Source organism: Ciconia boyciana, chromosome 1 (assembly GCF_034638445.1).
Source record: "Ciconia boyciana chromosome 1, ASM3463844v1, whole genome shotgun sequence".
Classification (NCBI taxonomy): Eukaryota; Metazoa; Chordata; class Aves; order Ciconiiformes; family Ciconiidae; genus Ciconia; species Ciconia boyciana.
This window is the reverse complement of record NC_132934.1, coordinates 197,655,646-197,681,764: the sequence shown is the minus strand read 5'-3', so window position 1 is coordinate 197,681,764 and position 26,119 is coordinate 197,655,646. Positions and strand designations below refer to the sequence as shown.

Below are 26,119 nucleotides of genomic sequence, written 5' to 3'. Positions count from 1 at the left end.
GCCTTTTTTGTCTTTCTCCCTTCCTTGCTCAGGGAGGCTCTCTAACTCAGTGTTTTCTTTCTTTTTTTTTCTTCTTCCTGAGTATATTATTGGAATACAAAAAACTCACCACTAACAAGACGAAATTTAAAATCTCTTGTGCAGAAAACTTTGTCTGAGAGTAATTGTCTCTACAGGAATTCAGCTGAAAAAGGTGCAGGAGCAACGTGAGCAAGAAGCAAAGCGAGAACCTGTTGGAAATGATGTGGCAACCATCCTTTCAAGACGCATTGCCGTGGAATACAGTGATTCTGATGATGATTCAGAGTTTGATGAGAACGATTGGTCAGATTGAACCTGGTCCAAGCCCAGTGGCAAGATCGTGAAATACTTCGCTTCAGCAATTGCTTTCTTAGCAAGATGTAAAGCAGGACGTTGACATGTATTAAGGCTAGAGATCGAAGTGCTGAAATTGAATTGGTATTATTCAGAATGCTGTAGCTTAGCAACTCTGGTAATAATGATGTGATTATGCTTATGCAGATCAGAAACTTGTCTTACTTTCAGTATTTACCACATAATACTTAAGTGCCACTAAATGTAGCAAATCATGTGCTGCGTGCAAAATATGCTGCAGTTGTTGCACTGTTACAGAACCAGCATTTTATTTTACTTTCCTGATCTTGAAGGGATAAAATATATTTTTGACTTTACATCTTATTCTTTTAATTACATAAGCAACTTAGGTACTTGTGAATTGGTCTGGTTGTTAAGTCTTTGAGGGCAGTTAAGTATATGACTGAGTGAAGTGCTGAGTTCCATAAATATGACTCTTAGCTTTTTTTATTAGTTACTAATTATGCCCACCTTAGTCTATTTTTAATCACTTATGGGCTTAGGTTTTTTTGCATACAGAATTGATTTTATATAATCTTTCTTTTATCTTAAAAATGTAGCAGATGATGAAATGTATGTTTTGAAGAATGAATCCACATGATCCAAAATTAACATTTTGTGAGAAGACTGGATAAGTTTGTAACAGTACCAGCTCTAGGTTACTGGCTGCTTGTTGGGTAGAGTGCTGGGGGGGGTCTCGGGTAGGTAGTGGATGCTTGTCCATGTTACAAATGAAAGTTAAAAGACCTGTAGAGCTTTTCAGTTTTATGATACAGATCAACTAGATGCAAAGACTTCAGGGTAGACCTGATTGAAGCCATATGGTTATTGCAGCATAGAAATGTTACTCTGTTATTACTAAAGATTGGAACTTTTGTCAGTCCAGATCTAGCAGTCGGATACATTTCACAAGTATAACTTGGTCTTTATGCCTGTAGGTATAAATGTTTGTAAATAAGTTTTGTTGTTGTTGATTTGTACATGTATAGTCATGACAGATAGTTTTCTGTTTCCTGTAGCATGTTTACTCAAAACTACTACTTTGAATGTATTTCTTTCCCAGTACATCCCATTGATAAAACATTGGCAGTTAAAACAGTTTTAATGGCTGTTCAGGTACTATGCCATATATATACACACATTTTCTCCTTCCCTAGGAACAGTTGCTGCCATGCTGTCTCTGTTTTCTTTAAAAATAATTTACTTTTTTTTTTTTGCAGTACAGTATTGAAATGGTTTTCTGTTTGGTTTTTCTCTCTTCTGGACTGAGAGTCAGGCTGCTGCTTTGTCTAATGAGGTTTTTAAAAATGTATTCATAGTGGGGGAAGAGTTCTTTCCTTACCAGATTACAGTTTTAATCTTTGTAACTCAAGTCTGTGTAATTCCAGGTCTAACATTTGGTAAAGCTCCTTTGTTCTGTGAGGCCCTGTCTGTTCTTAAAAAAGTGTGTAAAATAAAAAGAGAAATGGAAGAGAATTATCTAACTTGCGTTTACACAATTAACAGTTTTAGTCCTGAGAATGTAACAGTCTAACACAATGTTTGCATGCAAACTATTGGCTACTTCATTGCTGTTTAATCTGCGTATGATTTTCCAGTCTGTGGTGGCTGTCTTTATGGTAGGGTGGTAACATGCTTCCTCGACGTTGGTGTTAAAATTTATCAGATAAAGTACGACCAATCTCTGTGTAATGGTGAGCAACTACAGCTCTTGTTAATTGATGGCAGCTGAAGGTACTCCTCTCCGTTTCAGCTGGAGCTGGTTTTGTCTCTGCCTTAAAATACAGAGCTGAAGTCTGCTTTATTTTGTGTGCTGCAGTCTGAGGTCTGTGTGTCCACCACAGAGGACAGAATTTAGGCCATAGCCTGATTGTGGTTTTCATCAATCTATGAGACATGGTTTGTTCTGATCATCACAGTGCGCTTGCACAGTGGCTTGCAAAATATTCTTTGGATGGGTAGGCTAAAAGTGCAACTGGGACTGCAGTGTCACATCCCTGTATAGGTGGGGAGAGAGTACTCTCGGTGTTCTTATAATACATGCTGAAATGAAATATCTCGGCAGAAAATTCTTTCCAATCTACTGAAATTTGCTATGACAGGAGATACATATTTTATGAGCACAGAAGTTGGGTGTGTCTGAAACTTTATAATTTATGCTAATTTTAAATAATAAACATTAAACAAGCAATCAGTTGTGACCAGTTAAGATAGTATAGATTTTTCAGTCATAGTAGCCAACCTGTTTTTCTGAACCTGCAATGTTGTTGTTTTTCCTTTTGGTATTTTATTAATGAAATGTGAATTGAATTTAGTGATGTAAACTAACATTATTCTAGGCTGTTTTTATCAGTTTTATCATACTTTGGGTTGTGAATAAGTAACAGATATGAATAAAATCTCACTTTTGAGCCTGTCTTTCTTTTCTTAGATTAGTAAGATTTTGCTATTAATCTTTATCCCCTATCAGTAAATAACAGAAATGAAAATGTAAGGCTTCCTAATGCTATCTGTGATCCCAGGAGCCATGATTTTACTGGGATGGAGGCTGGACCCTACAAAACCAGACTCCTTTAAGGTGCTGCTGCTGCTTCTAACATGCGTGATTATTTGTTCTTTTGCACCTTGATTCAAGCTCCATGTTGAAGTTCTTGGCTGGTGTAAACAGGTATTTATTTCCCTACAGGTAGCTTTACATTTTTTTCAGTGAAATGCATTAAACAGCTCTGATCCCAGAAAGAACAGGGCAGAATGTGTGAGTTGTATTAGCAAGCCCTCTTTCCCACTTCTTTTAATACGAAAGAGACTTTGTAGGTTAAAGACACCAAGCACAATATTGTAAAATGCAAACCTGTGTCTGCCTACTACAAACATATCTGTTAAATTTACAGTTAGACTACTGTATTACGCAATTGGTTTATGTAGTTCTTCCCCGTATGACATGATAAACTAATTGTGTAATATAGTAGCCTAATTGTAAATTGAACAGACTTGTTTAGGCATCTTAGACTTGTTTGTTCCCTGGGAAAGTGAATTAATCTGTTATACTGGAACTTCCAGTCCCTCTGGCGCTCGGTTCTTATTTCACTGAAATTTTCCATCTTTGATTTGAACTTAATTCAGGTAATTTAGAGCAAAGACACCAATTCTATGCAGAAACTGAAGATATGAGCTTGCAATTTTAGTTCAAAGGCTATCTTAATAAAGATTTGTAACTGCTCATTTATCAGTTGGGGTTGGAGTTAGGACTGATGATCACTCGGCATACTGCCTCTACAGCTTTTATGGTTGTCTTTTGAATGTTAAAAAATATTTCCATGCGACTAAACTGACATCAGTTGGATTTTTAGGTATTTCAGATTTCTCTGTACTAAGATGAACTGCATGAAGCAGAAAATCTTTACTGTGAGAGGGGTGCATGCTGTTCAGAACAAGCTCAAAATTGAGCTCGTTTGCGGTAGGCAGATGGAGATGGGAGGAAGGGAAATGACTCATTAGAAAATCAATTCTTGTGATGTATTTTGCAGATATGTTACCTCGCATGGGGCAGGCATTGTTTTAACAATAAAAACGTGTTCTCTTCCACTTGAAACAACACACCTAAGGCTACAGCAACTGTGTAACTTCTAAAAATGTTTAAAATCTCTCTAAACTGAACTGGATATAAACCTGATGATAATGAAAATTTCATTAGAAATTAATTCCATTAATTCAGTCTTCAGCTGAGGTACTATTTCCTAGCAGCAGAGTAAAATAAATACTAGAACAGCTTATCCAAAGATGGCTTTGACAATGATTATTATTTTTTTTTAAGGTGACGTTAGCCTTTTTCCTCCTGAAAAACCAACCAACCAAGTCCAACCTGCTATAGTCTGCTTTGGGGAAAGTTTTCTGCCCTGTGGGGGGGCAGCCAGCCTGAGCTGTTAGAATTCTGAGTTTGAGGTGTTCCTGATACCACTATGTACATACATACGTGCGCACACACACAGAAGTCCAAGGATTTTCAGCATCTCGAGGCAGCTCTGTATTTGTGTACTTAAGCATTGTCAGTGTGCTCAGTGCTGTACAGGGAATGAAAATAAATGATGAACCCCTGGGAATCCTTCAGGCCCTAGCATCTGCCACAAAAGAGTCGGGAGTGACTTTGAGCTTGTCACTGAACAACCTTCCCAATTCCCTTGGACTTTGAAGGAAGTGTGGGGACTCTGGAAGGACTGTAGGTTTCCAGTCAACCATCATCTTTTCATTAGAGGTGAATAGAAAGAATGGGAACACTGGAAAAAAGTCGTCTAGGTACAAAACAGGGAGAAGGAATTTCATACTTTGCTTTCTGTAGTAATAGGTGGAGCAAAAGGGTGGTTTCTCATGTGCTGTCAAATATCTGTAGGTTCTCTGGAGAAATATGTTTTCATCTGTGGTTGATGTAGGTGTGCTTCTACGTGTGGAAAGCAGTCTCATAAGTTTGTGCTGGACGGGGCTTTTTTTCAGCTGCGTAAGAAAACATGTAGCCCTTAAGAGATTCTTAGCTAAATATAGTAGTCTCTTTAGAGATTAATTCTTACTGCTGCAGATAAGTAGAGACATTCTTATCTGATTAGCTGGAGCAGGGAGTACTTTTGCAGTTTTCCCTTGGTGAGGGGTCACATGCAGAGGGCTTTGGATATTAGAGCTGAGGGCAACTGTTTCCGAGATGTCTCAACAGCTTGTCTTAGGTACGTTGCCTCTCCGAGTCACTTGGCATTTTCAGTCACTCACACGCTGTCATACCACGTGAAAACTACCCTGTTCAGCAATCACTGACATTGCCAATGCAGTGTAGGTTAAAAGAAGGAGAAAGGGCTAGAAAGCTGACAAAGTTACCCTAATGCCAGTTAATATTGGGCAGTCTGTCCCATCTGTCTTTGAGAGGAACCCTAAACAGGAGTCCTGCCAACTATACTGAAGGCGATGGCAGAACTCATCTGTTTTCTCCGGTTTTCTTGAAAATCAGGCTGATGCATTCCTTATTCAGTTTTCTGAGTAATCCTGCTGTTAATGTTCTATTTCTCTAGCAAATTAACTTTCCAGTCCCTTACCAGTTACTTTTCTCTGACTTGCTGAATGGCCTGTGCCTATTGCTTGTCACCCTTTACAAATTGGATGCTGTCCCTAGCTGTTGTAAAAATGCCTTTACTCTTCTGAAGTTAATAGCCCAGTGCTGATTTTCACCTGCAGCCTGTCCCTCTGCATCCTTCTCTCAAGTCTCTTCCTTCTGGTTTTTAATAGGTAGTTTGCATGTTTACCAGCCAAGGATTTTCCCATTCACTGCGTCAGGAGGACTTTCAGTTTGGTTGGTTGGCCATGGTTTCTTTCCCTTAAATAGATTCTTGTTCTGTGACTGTGCTGGCAACAGTGGATGTTAGAAGGGTTGCCGATTCCAGGTACAGGGCCTTTCTCCACAGAGAATGATGGTAGTAGCAGGATTGTTTATCACAGGCTTAGCTTAGTGATGAAACTTGACTATTTCTAAAGTTACTGCTCATTCCAGCCATGTGAGAGCTCACCTTAACTTTGCTTGGGACATTCTTTCAGGTCTGTGTGTATTCATTTTCTCTGGTCTGGTTTTGTGGTGTTTTCAGCTACACCTGAATTAGTTAATTTGTCTGTTCTGTTTGGGTTTCCTTCCAAATTTGGTATACTTCCTAAAACTCTTTTTTTCTTAGGGTTCCTTCACACAGCTGGCTAAACTGCTTCTGATTGCCATTATGTTGTGAAAGTTATTTCCGTATTTGAGGAAGAAGGATTTTATTGTGTTTCATATTCTCAGAATGACTACCACAGTAACACTTTCTAGACTGTCTGTAAAAGCTTCCTCATAAATTATTTCTATGTGATTTATGTTTACGGCACATTTTCCTTTAATAAAGGTTTAGAAGTTTTGCTTACAGCAGTTAGTGAACTTTTCAGGTTGCTGTGAAGAACTCTTGTATAGGTTTATCAAAATATTTAATCTGTGATGAGAACATTAAGGTATGTAATGTGTGCAGTGCTGTGTTGCAATATGTACGTGAAATACTGACATACACGTGGATCTTGACTATTTCTAAATGTCAGTGATTCCTAGGAGCATTTGGAGCTTACTTAAACTGGTGGTTCCTGCTCGTTGCTTTTCCCAGTGACCAGTCCCTGATTTGCCGTAACTATTGAAAACCACTGTTGTGACATTTCACAAATCTTTAAAAAAATATGCAAGGTAGCTGCCTTGTCCCAACTGACTTCCATCAGACAAATTCTTATCTAAAAAAACTAGTTATGTCATATTTGTTCAACCTCTGTATTCTCTTCAAAACCCCCGGTGACTATCAAGTCACCGTTTGCTTTTTAAATTATGTAAGAGCCATCTTCATTCTTTAAGTTGACATAGTCTGTCTAGGAAACTGAGTTTAGGTCTACTACATGCTTTAAGTAAAGGATGCTCCATCCCTCTCCTGACCTATATTCCTTGCCATGTTTCTATAATTTTTATGAATTATTTATATGGCATGATAGATTTACTTCGTACTTTGCCGAAAGAGATAATAAATCCTCACTTTAGGGATTTTCAAACCTAGTTAAAATATACCAAATTGTGAGGCAGCTGCTAACAACTAGAATTTGAGATAAGAGACATGGGAGTTGTCTAGCTGTAACATTGCTTCTTTCTTACTGTGTTACCAGAGAAAAAGCATTTAAGTACAGGATGCCTCACTGAAATGGGGAGAATAACACCACAGATCTGTGGCATTCTTCTGTCTCTTAAATGGGAGGTAGGAAAATAGAGATTTTTTTTTTTTTTTTGGACAGATATGAGGAAGAAGAGAAAGGCCAGGATTTTTCCTGTGCTAAACAATAGGAGATGTTTTGGTGAGTAATTGATGATACTTCTCCTCGTATTTGTTTTATTTTATCTCCATACAGAAACACCCTCTGAATGGTGAGGTTAAGCTTTAACCTTCTCCCTGAAGGTCACCTTACCTATTTTATTCTCTTCACCTTATCAGCTGCAGTATGTAATGACCTTTCTCTTTGATTCAGCCATCTGCCTGCTTCAGCTTTTCTTTCCTTCACTGATCAGATGAGACATGAGAGTACAAATGGCACCGGCAGTGCTGTTGGCCTCGATACCTGATTAGGATAAATAGACTTAAGTTGACATTTAAATAGTAAGTAGGTCTTTTTTAAAATTCATGAATACAAGAATTATTAAAGGAGTCTAGCGAACTGGGAATGTTTTCTGCTCAGCAAAACACGAATATTCAGGGTGGTAGGATATTTAAGGAATATGTGGGTAAAGCATGCTTCTGAAGTGCAGCTCTATTTTAAGGCTTCCAGGTGTGAGCTTTGCACAATTGCTGTAATTACCAGCCTGCTGCAGGTATTGCTTCTCTCTGGGTTTTGGGCAGCAACCATTTATTCTCACCCATCTGTTCGAATGCTAACAGGGATCCCAGTGCTGTAGGAAAATTTGTTGGCTCAGGAAGCACATGTGGAACAGAAATGGAGAGGTAGTGGGATGGAAAGAGGAAAGTTTCTCTCTGAGAACATCAGTGGTCTTGGCAGGACAGAACCGAAGGTATCGGAGGCACCATTAATTTGTTAGCACAGAAGTTAAAGAAAATAACATAGAACTTGAAAGTTCCAGGTCTTGAGGTACATGGCATGAGGACAGTCTCACCTCATCAGACTTAATGCCTCGGTTTTTCCATGTGGTGCCCGAACTAGAGAGATGAAGGCAAGGAGAGTCCCTGGTAGTGTTACTTCCCTTCCACTGGAATTGCCTTTAGGTTTATGGATAACAAGTCCTCTGCTGGGAACTGCAGCCTAAACAGACATGATGTCAGCTGTTGGTCAACAGCATGGCAAGTGGGAATGAGCAGATTTGCCTCAAAAGTGCTTCTGATCCAAACTAAAATACTGGTATGAACAGTGCCTAAACAGTGGCTGTGATCTAGGCGTGACTGCCAAACAGCTCTGTTTTCATGGCTGCTTATCCTTCCCCACCACGCTCAGTCACTCCTGTCCGCTGCTGTTGTCATCCTTCAACATCGTGTATTTCTCAGCTTGGGAGAGGCAAACACCCGTATCTTTGATATGCTGAACGTCTGGCAGAGTGTTGGCAGTTGCTGAAGAAGCATTGCTAATGAGGGAGTGTTTCTGAAAGCAGCGTGGTGCAGCACGTCTCCTACGCAGCGTGTGTAGCAGCCCAAACAGGCGCCTTCTCTGGAGCTCATCCTAGCAAATGAGCCAAGTAGGATTAACTAGATAGTAAATCTGTTGGCTGGCAATTACACTCTAGTGTTTGATTAAAATACAAGGCCAGATAATGCAGGAAGCATGAAAATGCTTGAACATGTTTATTCATCAGTTCGGAATTCCCTGCCCCACTAGATGCTGTCTTACCTGAGAGGGGAGCTAGGCATTTGGCTCCTACAATGCTGCAGCGGTGGCAGGAGAGCTGCAGGAGGGCCCCGGCAGCTTTTGCCCTGCTCAAGCCTGCTTAATATCTGTGAAAACAATACATTTTGAGGTTTCTTAAATTCTTTTGTGTGACCTTATTAAAACCTTAGCTTGATTGAGAAGGGCATGTAAGGAGAGGGCTTACTTTGGCAACGATGGACCCATACTAGGCTTCTGTCTTCATCTTGTACCCGAAGCCTTAAAATCCTGTGACAGGAAAATGAGGTGCTGCTGTACGGTTTCTGTCCCCTGCAAACAGACCAGGTAAGAGGGACTGTCTTTCTGTAGAAAGATACTGACCTCCAGTGGACAAATGGGGCAATCTTAAGAGTTTATTCTAATTAAAATTTAGCTGTAAGAGAGCCCAGACAGGAGATGAAGAAGTTCAAGATAAGGAGATTCATGTACTTCACTGTTCCCCAGACTCTCAATGCCTTTATTTTTCTGTACAACCACAGAGCGAATATTCCTGTGTACCTTGGTGAAATTTCAGTGTCTTTGAAATTGCTGATTGTATCAATAAAACAATGTCTCTTCAACTCCTTTCCCTCGAGGAATGTGTTTGCTATGGAGGCACTGCCCTGCGCAGACAAGCATTCTGAAATAAGAGAAACCCAGCTACTAAGACATGATCTAATGTGAGCTCTGCTCTACTAATTTGATAGCTCCAGGAGGAGGAAGACCCTGGGACCTGTCCTCTGCAGATCTTTCAACTGTTTGTTCCTCTCTCAGTAACTGTGTGGTACTGGGGTCAAGGTGGGCATGCAGCAAGTTCTCAGTGCACGTGTGGCTGTGCTGACTTCTCGAGGCTCAGAGTCCCCCAGTCCTTGACAAAGTTGAAACAAGGCAGAGACGCTCTGAAATGTAAAACTGCCATGAAGGTAAAAGCACTGAAGGGACAAGATATGACAGCTGAGGAAGTTACTGCCCCTCTGCTGAGCTCCCGCCTGTAAATGTCCTCACAAGTCCTCTGAGCCTGCCCTAGTTGTGAGGTGGTGTGACTTGGCACAGATGAAGAGGAGGCCTCCAGGGAAGTTGGGAGCGGGGGGTGAATTGCAGCAGCTTAATGTTGGATGTTCTAAGCTTTTCATTCACAAAATCACAGAGGGGTTGAGGTGGGAAGGGAGCTCTGGAGGTCATCTGGTCCAATCCCCCTGCTCAAGCAGGGCCACCTACAGCTGGTTGCCCAGGACCATATCTGAATGGCTTTTGAATATCTCCAAGGATGGAGTCTCCACAGCCTCTCTGGGCAACCTGTGCCAGCGCTCGGTCACTCTCACTGTGAAAGAGTGTTTCCTGATGTTCAGAGGGAACCTCCCATTTGTCAGTTTGTGCCCATTGCCTTCAGTTGTGTGCTTGAGCCCTAGGGATGCTGAGCATCTCTGCTCACCAACTGTGTTGCTGTAAACACAACACTTGAGTTAAAAATGATGTAAGTCCCTCTTTCTACAGGGGAGACTCTGTGGCTGGCAATGGATGTGCTGTTCTACTTCTCAGTTACGTGGTAATAAAAATCACTAAATAAAAGTTAGTTGTACAGACTGCATTTGCACAGCAGGTTTCGTCATTGGACTTCTGATGGCTGTAGCTGAGCCTAAGATGAAACTAGAAAACCTTGGTTGCTCCTCTCCAGCCTTGCTTGGGAGATGTGCTTTGGGTTTTGCCATGCTGAGAGGTTTACTAATGCTCATTAGCAGCCCAATGAGAAATAATCTGAGGGCCTTGTTGGGTTTGATGAGGCTATATTTCGAGGAGGAAGAGAGAGTTTTGTGGCTGCCTTTTAGAAAAGGACTAGAGGGACAGAGTGAGGTTTTGGCAGACCTAAGTTTTTCCCCTTTTTTTGTGAGCAAGCACAGGTTTGGGTGGGGAGGTAGTTGGGAACCCATCTCCTAGCCAAGAAGGGAAGTATGTTCAGCAGCAAGAGCTAATGCTGTTTCCTTAGACTCCGGTACTCCTTTGTGTGGTGGAAACGAGTCTTAGTAGAAAGCTTTTCCTCTGCTCTTTCATAGGATCACAGGGTAATTCAGGCAGGAGGGGGCCTCAGGAGGTCTCTGCTCCTGCTCACAGCAGGGTCAGCTCTGAGGTCAGACCAAGCTGCTTGGGGCTTGATGCGGTCCCTGGTGCCTCTGGTAAGGTTTTTTTTTTCCCAGTGTGAGACAAGGATCTTCAAGATAGGACTAAGCTTCCCCCCCGCCCAGTGCCATGACTGATGATGCGGTCCCACTGCTGCCTCCACCATCACTCTGAAGAGTAGAAAGCAAATGTTTCCTGGTCACTAAGGGAAGAGCACGTAGGAAGCACCCTCGCTGAAGTACAGGGAGAACTGTTGGCAGTGCCGACCTTCCCTGCTCCCCAGGCATGCTGTCAGGGGAGAAGCCAGCTGGGGTGTTGCGTGGAAGACCTTAGCATGTTTATGCTGCTGCTTTGCTTTCTCTCTTTCTCTCTTCTGGAACTTCTCCAAATATTTGAAGGATTTGAATAGTTGGTAGATGGAAGACATTAGCGTCTTCCCCTGTCCTCCTCTGGTGAAAAGAAAGGGAATAATTCTTCCCCTGGGACAATGATGGTGAGTGATGTTTTTTGCAGCATTGCTGTGTACACCACTCCTACTCTCATAAGAAATCCATCACAAATTGTCTTTAGGACATTTGATGATGTGTCTGTAGATGCAGGTGTGAATGCGCAAAGGCCTAACCAGATTTCATTAGGTGTGTTATTGCCTGGAACTTGCCAATAAGTCAGCCTGCTGGTATGAGAATAGATCAACGCTTGAATGACAACTGATCTATATTGTGAAATATATTATAGAATCTTTAATTTACATAGACATGAAGCCTGCTTACAGGGAGTGGAAATCAATAGTGGCTTTTATGTCATCCTCTGGGTGGAATATTAAATCTGAAACTCCATAATATCTAAACTGCATCAAGAGATTACAAGCCAATAGTACTAATAGCATAAAAAGGAACATTTTTTCTTTTCTTGATACACTTGATATATCTGCAGTTTCCAGATGGGGTTTTTGTCCTTTCAGAACAAGAAATGTGTTGCAGGCGTTTTCATTTTATTAGCGTTTGAGGTTACGGCCAGAAGCTTGCGATGCCAGGTGGTGTATAAGCACAGAAAGAGAAGGTGATCCCTGCAGTCTGCCCTGGGTTTGGGGGGTAGTTGGTGGGCAGCTATCTTACCTGAACGGGAGCCTTGGCTCTTTCTTAATTCAAAGCCCACCCATGAGCAGAGAGATTTGCCGTAGAGCAAACTGCACTCAATTTAATGCTGTAATGATATCAAGCAGGGAGTGGATTCAGATTAAACCTGGCTATCTCAGCAAAGACCATGTTGCCAGTGCATTCCTATAGCGTATGGTGTGATTCCCAGTCCAGCCTGCTTCTGGTCTGGGTCTGCCCATAGGGTAACCACAGCATCCGTCTGCACCGTGTCTTGGAAAGGCACTGCTGCCGCTTGATTTTGTGGTTCTTCCCTTTGAGCTGACAGGAGCCGCATAACAATCTGCTTCAGCCATTCTGTTCTTCAGGCTCTATTTTTCTACAATTTGCTTTGATCTTGAATAGATGGGAAAGGTGACAATGAAAGAAAACATTTCCATCAGAACAATGTCTCTTTCCAAATGCTTGTCACAACATGAAATACCCTTAAAATTGACTGAACGCCCACAGTTGGTACATAAAATCTTACGCTGTCCAGTTTATGGTGATTCATGGTAGCAGAGCACAGTGAACATGATGCGCCGGAGTATTGACGCTCCCTGGCTGCATCTCTGCAGCTTCTGCAAGTCCAAGTTGCGGTGCTATTTCTCCTCTGCCCCCGATGCTCTGTCGTCTTCTGTATGATGAATACAGTCATTAGTCCAAGATTAACTTTATTCAGACTCCTTACATCACTTTCTCCTCCTCTGGTTTTAATTAGCTTTGCACAACCAAGTTAGGTCTGTGTTAAATCTGCTATGCTTTAACTTACAAAGATGCAAGAAGAACCAGCAGGTGCGAGAGGAGTGAAGTAGGGGGAGGAGGATGACAAAACTGTGGGAGTTGGAGGAGAATAGGTGTATGATATGATGGGAGTAGGGTTGGTTGCCCAAGAAGGGATGGGGAACGGCTAGGCAAGGGGGCTACAGCTGGGAACAGAGGGGTCTGGGGAGTTTGAAAGGATGGAGCTGGGATTGCTGGTACCAAAAGTAGAGAAATCTGGTACAAACAGTCAACTAAAGGACAAGCCACAAGTGGGGCAAGCATGGTTTGGAGAAGGTAGGCAAAGGAAAAGTGTGTGAGGGAAATGGGCAGGGGTGTCTGTGCCTCCCAGACAAATCGTTGCCATGCCTTGAAGTGGAACCCCAGAGCCCTTCTACTGCTGGGAAAGGTCTTGGGAACCAGAGGCAGAGTCCATTTCTCCATGTCTTACTTGCATTGAGGATGGCCACAGGTTGCTGTGCGTTGTCCACTAGCTCACGTTGTAAAGAACGTCAAGAGACCAGCTGGGCTCCACCTTGGGATGGTAGTGCTGGGTGCGTGATGAAATTTTGGAAGGCTTTTCAGGCAGACCTTTTTAATAGCTTGAAAAATTACCTTTTTCACAGTACATACAATGGTTTCCAAGTGAATTACTCAAAACTGTGACTTTTCTAGACTAAGGTTTTCTCAGAATTTCTTGGAGAATAGAAATTAAAGTGTTGAGCCAGCTTGGTTAATAACCTTCCGTAATGCAGCTTTTGTGTGTACAGCAGATACACACAAAATGTATAGACAGGCCATTTCATCTGTAAAACTGTGTCTTTACTGCAGCATCTAAAGCCTATATCTACTTTGCATTCCTTCTTTCTCATGCTGTCAGGGGGAAGTAATTTGATTTCTTTGGTTGTGCCCTATCTAGGCAAATAAAATACAGAAGAAAGCTTTAGACAGATACTGCAAATTCCATTAAACAGATTGATGTTTTATAGAAAAGAGAGCAGATTCTGATACTACTTTTTTTAAAAGATGCAGCCCATTTAATTAGTTATTTCAATGAATTATTTCTTTCAAGGCAATTTACTTGGTTTTATCCACAGATAATTCTATTGAAGTGCCTAGAGTCTGCAAATTGTACAATTATCGTATCTTCCTATCTCTGTAGATCTCTAGCCAAAACAAATTCCAGGGCTGACATTTTAATTTGTGTTTGCATTTCAGCCGTGCCAGATGACTGCAGTTTCTTGAAGTGAACTACACCAAAAAAACCTCATGTCAACAGGTGGCAAAAAATACAGCAGACAGGCTTCTTTTCATCATTCTGTTCCCAAATTAGCTTCTCAACAATGAATCTCTTTTAGGATTTGACATGTCCATGCTTTGCCGCATTTTCATTTGCTTCTAGTGAAGATCAACTTTCTCTGATGGGAGGCTGCCCTGTGCTGGGCACCGGGTGAACACATGGACATGCCTACCACAAAAGGTGTATTTGACACATCCATAGCGATGTACTGATTCTTCCTGGCCCACTAGTATTTTTAATAATTCAGGATCAATTTAAGAGTGGATCTGAAGAAAAGCTTGTGTACATCAAAAGTTGGAAATTGCCCTTGTAACTACTGAAGGTTGGAAGTTTCAGCCATGGAAGCAAGGCTTAAGAATAGGCATGGACAAAAGTGAGGTCAAGAACAAGCTGAAATGGTACAACATAGTCTGTACTATTATAGCAAAGATCTGAAAAGCTCTTAGCATTCAGCATCTGCTGAGAAGGTAACTGTTCCCCAAAAATCCCCAAAAATTCCCCCCAAATTTGGAAGTGTTTGTGACCATCTTCATCTGAGCACCTAACAGTTGCTGTAGTACTAACTTGCTGGTAAGGGGCATGGCATAGCAAGCTATCTAGTCTCTGAAAGCAGATGATTTGTTATGATATTGGTGATGCAAATACCCAACAAAGCCAAAAAAGTGACTCAGCGCTGGACCTGGTACGAGTTACCGCTCTGGGTAGCAGCACTGGCAAAGCCTGGCGACGAAGGAGCATGGAAACTGAACCGCTGCCTCATGCTGCGCCATTCAGAGAGGAGGTGGGGGTTCCAGAACGGCGTTCTCTGTCAAGCGGTGTTTCAGGCGCAGACGTAACTACGAACAAAGGGTGTAGATGGCACAACTGCTGTAAGTTTCTTATTGCTCTACGTTGGAGAGGGGTTCAGGGCTTTGGTTTGCTCTCTGTGTGCCACCTCATCATGATGCTCTCTGTGTCTGCACTGATCTTTGACAGCCCAGGCCTACCGCATGTTCAGTATCTTTTCTTTTCTGTTAATTTTTAACCATCCTGTAGACTTTCCAGGTGCTCCCTCAGCTGTTGGCTCTGGCTGTGCCACAGCTGCCGCTGCCAAGCCGTTCAGTGTGACTCTCTGGGCTGCTCACTTCAGGTAGAAGATGTTCAACAAGACCCGAGAATTGCCTGTGAAATGCAAATTACTCTGCCAGGCAGGCGAGCGAAAGCAAAGCAAATGAGGGTGTCTTCTAATTAAATGTAATGACAAGGAGGCCAAAAAGCATCCCCTGCTAATTCCTGAACTACTTCGGCAGGAGGAAGAGAGGAAGTAGAAACAAGGGAGAAGAGGGTACCTGCCAGATGGGGAAAGAAAAGAAAACCAGGACAAAAAGGGAGGTGGCACCGCAGCTTGTCCTGCACAGCCAGCCTGCCTTTGGTAAGGGCACCTCTGCCCCGCCGGCCGGCCAGGACTGCCTCGCAGCAGCCTCGGGGTCCTTCAGCCCCTGGGGCTCGGCTTCTCCTCGAGAGTTACACAAACGGTATCTGTCTCTCATCAGTAGGCAAATCTTTTAGATGAGAGAGCACTGATACTAGCTGCTCTGGTTTTAATCTTTTCCCAATTCTTGCAGGAATATGCATGCGCCTAAGATAATTTTAGTAATGTAGTTTCTGTAATTCCTTTTTATTGGTGCTACAGAGCTGAGGAAAAGCCCTACTGTCCTGGGAGCTGTGCTCATAGAGACAAATCTCCTTCCTTCAGTTTATTTCAGTTTCATCGTCTTTAAAGTGAGAATAGGCTCTGGTACATCCTACGATGGGCTTCCTGGCAGGGTGGATTAGCTCAAGTGGGGTTTCATGCTATACCAGAGGTAGGTGGCAGGTACACTACACCCAGCTAGTGTCTATGCAGCTCTGTTGGGCATATGTAAGCCATAGACACTTGGGCATAGACACTGCTTGTGGAAACACCAGTGCTAAGCAGGCTCCCCCAGGAACTTCTCCTCAGCTGCTGCACCTCACTTGTTTGTTCACTCCATGTCCTGTCGGGGAGTGGAGTGGTGGCAGATGGGCTTCATCTTATGGATGGATGTAAATGTGTGTGTGCTACTGTTCCTGGTACATCTGGATCTTCACATTTTCTCTCACGTTAGTCTCCTTTGTGGAATACACTCCACATGGATGGGAGAGAGTCCCGCGCACCTTAATTTCCACAAGTGTTCAGGGAGTGATGTGAGCACACATCCCCGAAGTCGCACTTTCTGCATCCTCCCAGGGACTTCCCTCCTACCCAAAGCCAAAGGGGTTTGGTGGCCAGTAAAGTAGCCCAGGTCAGAGAGCTCAGGTTTCAATGGCAGGGAGGGACATTTTTTATACTGTTTTGTGTGTGTGGTTTTTCCTTTTCTACATGAAAAGTTAGGAAAAAATGTTTTTCTTTTAAGGTGAAACCTGGCATATTTTATAACCCACATTCTCCTTAGGACAAGCCTCCCTACATCCTCCCTCATCCCCAGGCTCAGCGATGAACCTCACCGGCAGCCTCACGTCCCTCCACGGCCAAGTTGCTGAAAGTTTGGTGTAGGGCAAGTTCTGTTGTGTTTCGGGGTGGGCTAACATGTCGCTCAGGCGTTAGTACTCAGGGTTTCCAAAGTGACCGACTGCAAATGAACTGGGAAAATGTTTTTCTCCCAGCCCGATGGAGATGGAAGCTGTCAGGTGAGCAGGTTTTGGCTGGGCAGGATGGTGGTGGGCCTGTTGTAACGAGTCCAGGCAGCTTACGTAGAGATTTCCATCAGGTATTTTTGAGTGTGAAAACTTTTTAAAAATGCATGTAATGTAAGTCAGGAACAATTTCTTGTTGCAGATTCAAGACTTCCAATGAAACTTTTCACGAGGACAAAAGCCTGAAATCAGCTACAAAAGCAGTTTGAACAGGAGTCCTAGCAAGTGGTTTACACAACCATCTGGGGCAGTGACAAACGAGCTGTTACTTCACTTAGGCAGTTTGATCCATTGTCAAGATAGAGCAGGGAATAGGAATTTCTATAAACCGTGGACGTGTAGTATTTTATTTTATTATTGCAGCAAAATTATATTATAGAGAGATAATGCCAGAGATAATATGGAAATAATATTAAGGGATATATATTAGTTTAGCAAAACACCAGCTGCCATAGAAAATTTTCATTTCATAAACATGCGTACTTGATTGGTAATGCTGGCAGTGGCAGGATGTTTTTCCTGGTCCCCCTCGCCCCCCTGTAATTTCAGTGTTTCTGAATATGTCACGTTGGTAGTCCTGGAGACTGGAAGGCTCATTCCATCCAGAAATTGTGCAAGCTTCTCCTTGTGCCTCAGTCCTAGGGAGGACAGGACGTCTTTAAGTTACTTACGTGCTCTCGGTTCTTTTTCCAGCCTGTAAATAAGAGAGCCAAGTGTCAGAGCAACTATGGGTCAGTCACTACCAACTAGGCTGACACCCCCAAAGTATTGCAAGTAGAGAAATAAATCATGGTGAATTGATAATTGTGATCGGTCTTTATATTTTTTTATTTGTATTAAGCATACGTTATCTACAACTCTAAGGTGAGGACGAGGGTATGTTGTGCCAGTACCCTGCAGGCACAAAGTGCTGCCTTAACTCTTTCAGATGATCTGGCCCCGAGGACTTGAAATATGCCTACAACTTGGGCTGGAGCTGAGTGACCGTGAGCCATTTGGTTTCACAAAGGATACACTTGTAATGGTGTGGGAGATTTTTCCCACTCAGAATCCAAATCCTAATGGTGCCTCATGCCATAACTCTGATCTTTCTGCTGTTCTGGTCTATCTGTTGAGGAGACCGACACACAAGTGTTAACTTTTTCTTTTAAATACTATTTCTGCCTCTGATATGACATAAACACATTGTGGGCCAAGGAAGACCTTGGTCTAATCTTAATTAATTTTATTTCCAAAGCTCATGCCCCAAGGCAGATCTTTCTGTAACGTTTAAAATTTTTAAATGTTTGTGTTACTTTTTGTGTGCACCCAATGTTATGAATAATGGGGGAAATACTTAAAATTATGAAGGGCATCATGTAAAAAGTGAAAAAAAAAAAATAGCTAGGGGCCCATCTTTTCTCTGCCCTCCCCTAAAATGTAGGCACCAAAGTCGTTTGTTACTGTTTAAGGGAGCTGATACCAAGAGGTAGAGGAGGAGGATCCAGTATGTAACCTGTGGAGGCTGTGCCCACGGCTCTGCTGTTACCATGGTCATCGATTCCTATCATTTAACACCAGAAATGGCCACTAGATCATCAAGACGGACTACCAATATTTTATAGGCGCTTTTAATTTTACAGCCATTTATTCCTCTACTAAGTCCAGTAGTTTGTGCTTGGCTCAAGCCATCCCATCAGCAAGTCTAGATGTCAGGAGATGGGGATCCCCCATTTTGTGGGGAGTGTCTTCCACCACTTACTTACCTAGCTGTTGAAGTGGATCTAACTTGCCTCAGCTTCCATCCATTAGCTCACGTTATTTTGTTTTCTGTTTGATCCATGTGCTCCTCAGACCTCTTATTTTCTCCAAATGGTATCTCCCACAATGCTATATTCATGTCACTTTTCAGCTTTCCTTGTATAAGCAAAATAACTTGCGTTCTCAAGCCTCCCACTGTGCATAAATGTTCTTTTCCAGACTCTTTCCTACATAAGAACATTAAATGTTCTTTTTCAGACTACGTAAAGACATACTTTTACAAGCATGGGCACAGACTGGGTTGCAATGTTCGGGGCTCATCTCACCTCAGCTGTACAAAACAAAAAAGGCAAGATCACCTCCCAGCTCCCATGTGGGACACCTCCCATTCAAGGACTCAACTTATGAAGAAGTGGTTGGAGGTACCTGGTCCGGGAGTGTTTCCAAAGAGTGTACGGATTTGACCCATGGGCCCAAATCAAGATGTCCTCTGTTGTCACTGGTTGGCAACAGGAAAGCAGGAGCGAGAAGGGTGGGGGAGCCAGTAGCACTGCTGAGGGGTTGATTGGAAGCAGCTCTCCAGCCCCTGGGGAGGAAAAAGTTGTATTTTTCCTGTGACAGCTTTGCTCAAAATTTCGTTGAATTTTTTCACTTGGGGCAGTAATTTTTTTAAAAGCCTGATTGGGTTTTGCTCTAAAAGAGCAAGAGACCTGCACCCAATGTGTCACATCATCCAGAGACACCTCCTGCCAGGGCTGGGAAGCTGTGTTGGGCAAGGAGAAAGAGGGAAGAGGGGTTTGTTCATGCTGAAGGTCACTCCCAGATGAGAAAGGCTCTGTGTTTCAAATCTGCCCCCGAAGGGCTGGCTCAGAGCAGGGGCAGGAGACATTGTGCAGCGGATGCTGTGACATACAGCAGCTCTGGGGCAGCTCTGCAGGGGCTGCAGCCCGTCTGGTGATGCTGTGTTGCTTGCTGATGGGGCACAGCATCTGTCTGGAAAAGGAATAGCTGATCTGACCAAAGCCTTGCAGCTGCTGTGGGACTCTTCACCTCAAAATGTGGCTTCAGGGTAAAAGCCTTTGGCTTTTCTCCTGCCCAGGGCTGGTTTCTGCATCTTCACACTTGCAGGGGAAGCTGGGTTCAAAGAGTGGTGGGAAGAGCTGCATCCGTTGGGCTCATTGCATGGTGTTGCTGCCCCAGGGCTCGTGCCCTGCAGTGCTCACAGGCACCCTGCCATTGTATGGGTGGTGTAGAAACTCATTAGGTATTGGCATGCCATAAAATCTGGCACGCTGTGTCAAGCTGCACCATTTAAATTTTTCTGCCTTGTCCTCATATCGACTCCGAGCTACAGACTCCTTCAGGAAGTTAGTGCTAAGGGTGTCTGGACGGCAGGCGCCCATAGGTGCCGAGGAAGCTCGAGGCCATTGTCAGTACATGAAGATGCTCTCTAACATTTTTGTGAAGCCATGGCAATCAAGGGAGTTTCCCAGTGACTTGAAAAAGCAATTTTTATGCCCATCTTCAAAAAGGGAAACAACATGGGGAGCTACAGGCTCGGTCCCTGGGAAGATTTTGAACCAAGTCCTGTGTAAGCCATTTCCAGGCACACGAAGGACCAGAAGGTGATCGGGAACCACCAGCGCAGCTTTAGCAAGGTCACAGTGACCTCCATGGTGGAAAAACTGGCTGTGTGGACAAGGGAAGGCAGCGAGGCTGTTCACCTTGACTTTAGCAAGGCTTTCAACACTGTTTCCCCATGGGATACTAGTGGCCAGACCGGGAAGTGGGAATGGATCACAGAATCACAGAATCATATAGGTGGGAAAAGACCTTTAAGATCATCAAGTCCAACCGTAAACCTAACACTACCAAGACCACCACTACACCATGTCCCTAAGCACCTCATCCAAACGTCTTTTAAATACTTCCAGCGATGGCGACTCAACCACTTCCCTGGGCAGCCTGGTCCAATGCTGGAAAACCCTTTCAGTGAAGTAAAATTTCCTAACATCCAGCCTAAACCTCCCCGGTGCAACCTGAGGCCATTTCCTCTCGTCCCATCACTTGTTACCTGGGAGAAGAGGCCGACCTCCACCTCGCTACAGCCTCCTTTCAGGTAGTTGTAGAGAGCGATAAGGTCTCCCCTCAGCCTCCGCTTCTCCAGACTAAACAACCCCAGCTTCCTCAGCCGCTCCTCACAAGACTTGTGCTCCAGACCCTTCACCAGCTTCGTTGCCCTTCTCTGGACACGCTCCAGCACCTCAAGGTCTCTCTTGTAGTGAGGGGCCCAACACTGAACACAGGATTCGAGGTGCGGCTTCACCAGTGCCGAGTACAGGAGGACGATCACTTCCCTACTCCTGCTGGCCACGCTATTTCTGATACAAGCCAGGATGCCATTGGCCTTCTTGGCCACTGCTGGCTCATATTCAGGCTACTGTCAACCAACACACCCAGGTCCTTTTCCACCAGGCACCTTTCCAGCCACTCTTCCCCAAGCCTGTAGCGTTGCATGGGGTTGTTGTGGCCCAAGTGCAGGACCTTGCACTTGGCCTTGTTGAACCTCATACAATTGGCCTCAGCCCATCGATCCAGCCTGTCCAGGTCCCTCTGCAGAGCCTTCCTCCCCTCAAGCAGATCAACACTCCCGCACAACTTGGTGTCGTCTGCAAACTTACTGAGGGTGCACTTGATCCCCTCGTCCAGATCATTGATAAAGATATTAAACAGGACTGCCCACATCACCGAGCCCTGGGGAACACCGCTTGTGACCGGCCACCAACTGGAGTAAACTCCATTCACCAGCACTCTTTGGGCCCGGCCATCCAGCCAGTTCTTTACCCAGCAAAGAGTACACCTGTCCAAGCCATGAGCAGCCAGTTTCTCCAGGAGAATGCTGTGGGAAACAGTGTCAAAGGCTTTACTGAAATCTAGATAGACAACATCCACAGCCTTTCCCTCATCCATTAGGTGGGTCACCTTGTAGTAGAATGGTGGGTGGGATGGGTGGGTAGAATGGTAGAATGGATGGGTGGACTTGTGGTGTGGGTGGAAAAAGTGGAAGGACTATCAATCAGGCTCAAAGGGTCATTGATTTGAAGCCTAGCAGTAGCTAAGGACAGGAGCTATTCTTCAGAGGCTGACACTGGGGCCAATACTGCCTAACATCATTGTCTTCAGTAGCCTGAATGACAGGACAGGAGCCATGTAAACTCACAAATGATACCAGATTGGGAGGAGGAATGGGTAAGCTGGAGGGCAGGGCTGCTGTTCACAGGGATGTTGGTAAACTGGTGGAATGGACTGACAGAAACCTCATCAAGTTCACCAAAGACAAATGCAAATTCTTACACCTAGGATGGAATAAATCCACACATCAGTCCAGGCTGGAAAGGTCCTGGTGGGCAGCAGTGGCCTGTTGAAGTGATACAACACAGAGTGTGACATTAGCAAGAGCATAGCCAGCAGTGATTACTCTCCTTGACTTCGCAGGTCTGAAAACGCACCTGGAGTACTGCATTCGGTACTGCATCCAATCCAAGTTATTTTGTGCTGCTGTAAGCAGTGGTTTTTTGAGATTGACACTTGGACATAGTTTGATCTCTGCCTCCTTGTTATGAACTACTGCTCTGCCAAGGTCTAAGCCTTCTGGACCATGGTATGGGTCCCTGACTCAAGATTACTAGGGCACTGTGGGACAGCTTGGATGAAACTTTGAAAAAAAAAAAACAAACCCCAAACAAAACAAAAAACCCCTCTCGTTTTATACCTCAGTCTGCCCTTCATGGACTGATGGACAAGATGATTGGACACCCACAGGTGTGTCTCATTCTCCATGAGGACTATAGGATAATTCAGATTGGAAGGGACCTCAGGAGGTCTCTAGTCCAACCTCTGTCTCAAAGCAGGGTCAGACTAGGTTGCTCAGGGCTTTAACCAGTGGAGTCTTGAAAACCTCCAAGAGAGACTGCACAACCTCTCTGGCCAACTTGTGCCACTGCCTGACTGTCCTGATGGAGAAATAGTTTATCCTTATACCCAGTCTCAACCTCACTTGTTTCACTTATGCCTGTTGTCTCTCATCCTCTCATCATGCACCACTGTGAAGATCCTGGATCCATCGTCTTGATAACCTCCCCATAGGCACTGTTAGGTCCCCATGAAGCCATCTCTTCTCCAGGCTGAATGAGCCAAGCTCCCCCAAGCATCTCCTCACAGGCTGTTGTGGAACCACCTATGACTTACCTGTACTGTTACCTTCCCACATGGGTGTGTGTTTACAAAACAAATCCCTTAACATCAAAATGCAGCACAAGATGATGTTGATTTGTTGAGCAGTCTGATCTCAGTTATCTTGATGACAATTTGGGTATTATAAAGCCTTTGTAGGATAAAGCACAGATGTATATGCATTTTATATAAATGTCAAAGCTTCCCATCTGTTCCTCTCTATGCATCTCATCTGCTAAATTTGATTTTACACACTGGTAAGATGTCTTGGGCTACTGGTACCTTCAGGACTGCGCCCTCCTCTCACCACCTGTCTGCCCTCCCTCCAGCTCAAAGCTCAGGCATCAGGATTAAAACCCTTTCCTCCAGGCTGGTCCAAGCGGGGTCCCTCTCAGCTGCCCTGCTGGCTTCCCAGCTTCTTGTCTCACAGTCATCTCAAATGTCATCTCCATATCTCACCAGCTACCCAGACCTCTGTTTCTCCTGATGGTGAACCAGAGGGAAAGCAGAGCTATCAAGAGGTTTCCACATTGCTTCCTGAATTCTTTTACAATGTTCACTGTAGAGAGGATGAGTTCTCACATAATACACGTGCCAGCTCATTGTCCCATTTATTTCTGAAACACCATATCCTAGCCACGATGCTGTGCACACAAATACAGTCCTGCTCTTCTACTTACACATTTGCTCTGGTTTTACCATCAGCAACAAACCCGTAATCTCTCCTGGGCAGGATTTTGTTTCTAGTTCTGGTTCTCGTAGTCAGCTGCTGCAACGCAGGGGCAATTACAGTGCTTTACACAGCTGCTAGGTGGTTTTTAGCTGGAGTTTTAAGGATTGTTTTTGACTCAGAAAGCTGCAAATGGTCTGTGACCTTTCTGCAGGAAATAGTACCTCTGCTGCAGTTGAACTAATGGATGCTGGTTGCAAAATACCTCTTGGGCTCTGTCTTCACCAGGAAAAAATGAAGCCATTCTTCATCTGCGTTAGCAAGCATCTGGTAAAACCCTATTGGAGATGAGGTTTTTTGTAACTTTTAAGGGTCAAGTAAACCTTAGACTTCTTATAGTGTTTAACCTTATCCATTGACCAGAAACCCCCAGTTGCTGCTTCTCCCCTTGGATTTTCACTGGTTCAGACTGGAGATGTCTACAGTGCACACAGGGAGGAGGTGCAAAGCTTCACAGAATCCCTGAAGTACCCGTACTGTCCCCTACCCTGTTACTGGAAGACTTTCAAGTTACCGGCTCTTTTTGACATTGCTATTTGCTTCTGCATCACCAGAAGGCTGGCGCCAGCCTGTTTTACACCATAAGCTGGACAACATGGTAATTCTATGTTAAGCTTTACAACTGCTGTGTGGTGGTGTGCTCTTCCAGATGATATAAGCTACTGACAGGGAGACATACAGGTAATGTGATGGAACCTAGCTTTTCGCAGGAGTGGAAATTGTTCAAAACTTTTACGTAGATGTTAAATTCACTGTAATAATTTCTTTTAGGCATTAATCCCACAAATGCACAGTGACAGAGAGCACTAGTCTTATCTGCCACATTCTCACAGCAAGCACACAGACAGGGAAGCAAGAAGGAAGGGCAGCAGATATCTGCTGCATGCTTGATATGACCTCTTTCAGCTCACATTGCCATCTGCTGTGAAGCACTTTACACGTGTTTGCCAAGGCTTCTGTATCTTTGAAAACAATACTGCTACTTTAGCATAAATGGCCTCGAATGGCACCACCTTTCCATGTATACCGACATCGTTACAGGTACTTAGCTGCTGTTCAGGATTTTTGCTGCCGATTTCCACTGTGGGGGTCAGAGCCCTGATGACTTCTGTCTCAGAACAGCTTTCCAAAAGGAAGCGCTCTCTACAGTGATATAATATCACGCAAGGTATTCACAGGGGAAACTTCACCTACGGCTGCAACACAGCTGTGTCTGATGTTAAATGTGGAATCCACTGATATTTTGACACATGGGAAAGACCTGTGCTTGGGGAAGTCCTTTATCATATGATTAAGGTGTCATTTAAATTGTGTAAAAACTTCTAAACAGAGGAAAAAGCAACAGTCTGTTTGCAAATGACTGCCGAAGGTGAGATGATTGAAAGGGACACAGAGCAGCATCATTTTGTGAAGCAGCGGAAATGATGGAGATTCCGCTGCTTAGATCTCTGGAGAGAGACGCGTGTTTAATGAATGCTCATTAAAACAGCCTCTAATAGAATCAAGTAAAAGCAGAAAAATGCTGAAGAGAATAGGGGAAACTACCAGGCTCTGATGAGTGCTTTATCTCATCTCTGAAGGAGAATACAACATTGCCTGGTAAGACAAATTAAGTGTAAATGTGAAGAAAACACTGAATTGATAGAGCTGGAAACCAAAAAGCTGCTGTGGGTCTCCTGTGTACATACTCCTACCAGCACAGCCTAGCTGCACCTCCACGGGACAAGTCTGGCTTATGACACATCCCCATCTAGCCTGGTAACTCTTCCCTCTAGGAGATGTACCATGGATGTCTGAGCAGCAAACATATCCTGCACAGGTAAATGTCTATTCCTGCACCTGCTCGCAACTTGGTATCACATGGGAAGGAAAAGCAGCCTCCCTGCCCCGTGCCTGTTGCTGTCTGCCCCTCACACCCCACTCTTCCCAGGCCCCAGCGATGCGGTGACAACAGCAGCAGCAACCAGCACCCCAGGAACACTCTCTTGGCCTCCCCTTCTGCTAGCAGAAACAGACAATTTTAGTAAATGCTCTGCGGGGTGCAGAGGTAGGTCACTGTCACCATCTGAGGAGGGCGGCTGCTTCTCCTGGGGAAGTGGGCAGCTTTTGAGAGCAGTCCCAGAGCTGACATGCAGCTGCTGCAATTGAGCCAGCCTGAACTACCCTGTGATGGTAGACACAGGGGTTTGCAGAGCTAAGACCAGATGCATCTATTGGCAAAGCTGACTGTTTCTGTGAAGGCTGTGCACAAGCTGTGGCTGGACAGAATGCAAACAAACACTGTCCAGAAAGAGCATGATGAATTAAATGGGCCAAGTGTTAAGGAGTCATGACATTTTTCTGTGCCTTCTTCCTAGAAGGGGGAAAAAAACCAAACCAAAACCAATCTCAGCACAGAGAACTCCAGGGATCCTGAAGTAGGCTGTTTAATTAAAAAACACCACCACCACCACCACGGTCTGCTTTATTAGCTCTCACATAAAGCTGTCTGAAGGGAATCCAACATTGACAATAAATCCTGGAGTCCATTTCAACAAGAAACTAGGCTGCAGAAGGAGCCACAGCACCAAGGGCGAGATGAGCTGCTGCTGCATGGCCCTGGCT

The 26,119-nt window shown here is 44.1% G+C and overlaps 1 protein-coding gene across 5 annotated transcripts in view; it reads left to right on the top strand.

The window, feature by feature from the left end:
• Positions 1-2,769, top strand: part of WASF3 (WASP family member 3) — a 78,581-nt gene extending 75,812 nt beyond the window's left edge. For all 5 annotated transcript variants that reach the window (XM_072850449.1, XM_072850446.1, XM_072850448.1 and 2 more), the window contains one exon: positions 177-2,769. In XM_072850449.1, the coding sequence (XP_072706550.1) occupies positions 177-334 (158 nt within the window). In that variant the 3' untranslated portion in view covers positions 335-2,769. The remainder of the gene's footprint in view (positions 1-176) is intronic.
• The last annotated feature ends 23,350 nt before the right edge of the window (positions 2,770-26,119 follow it).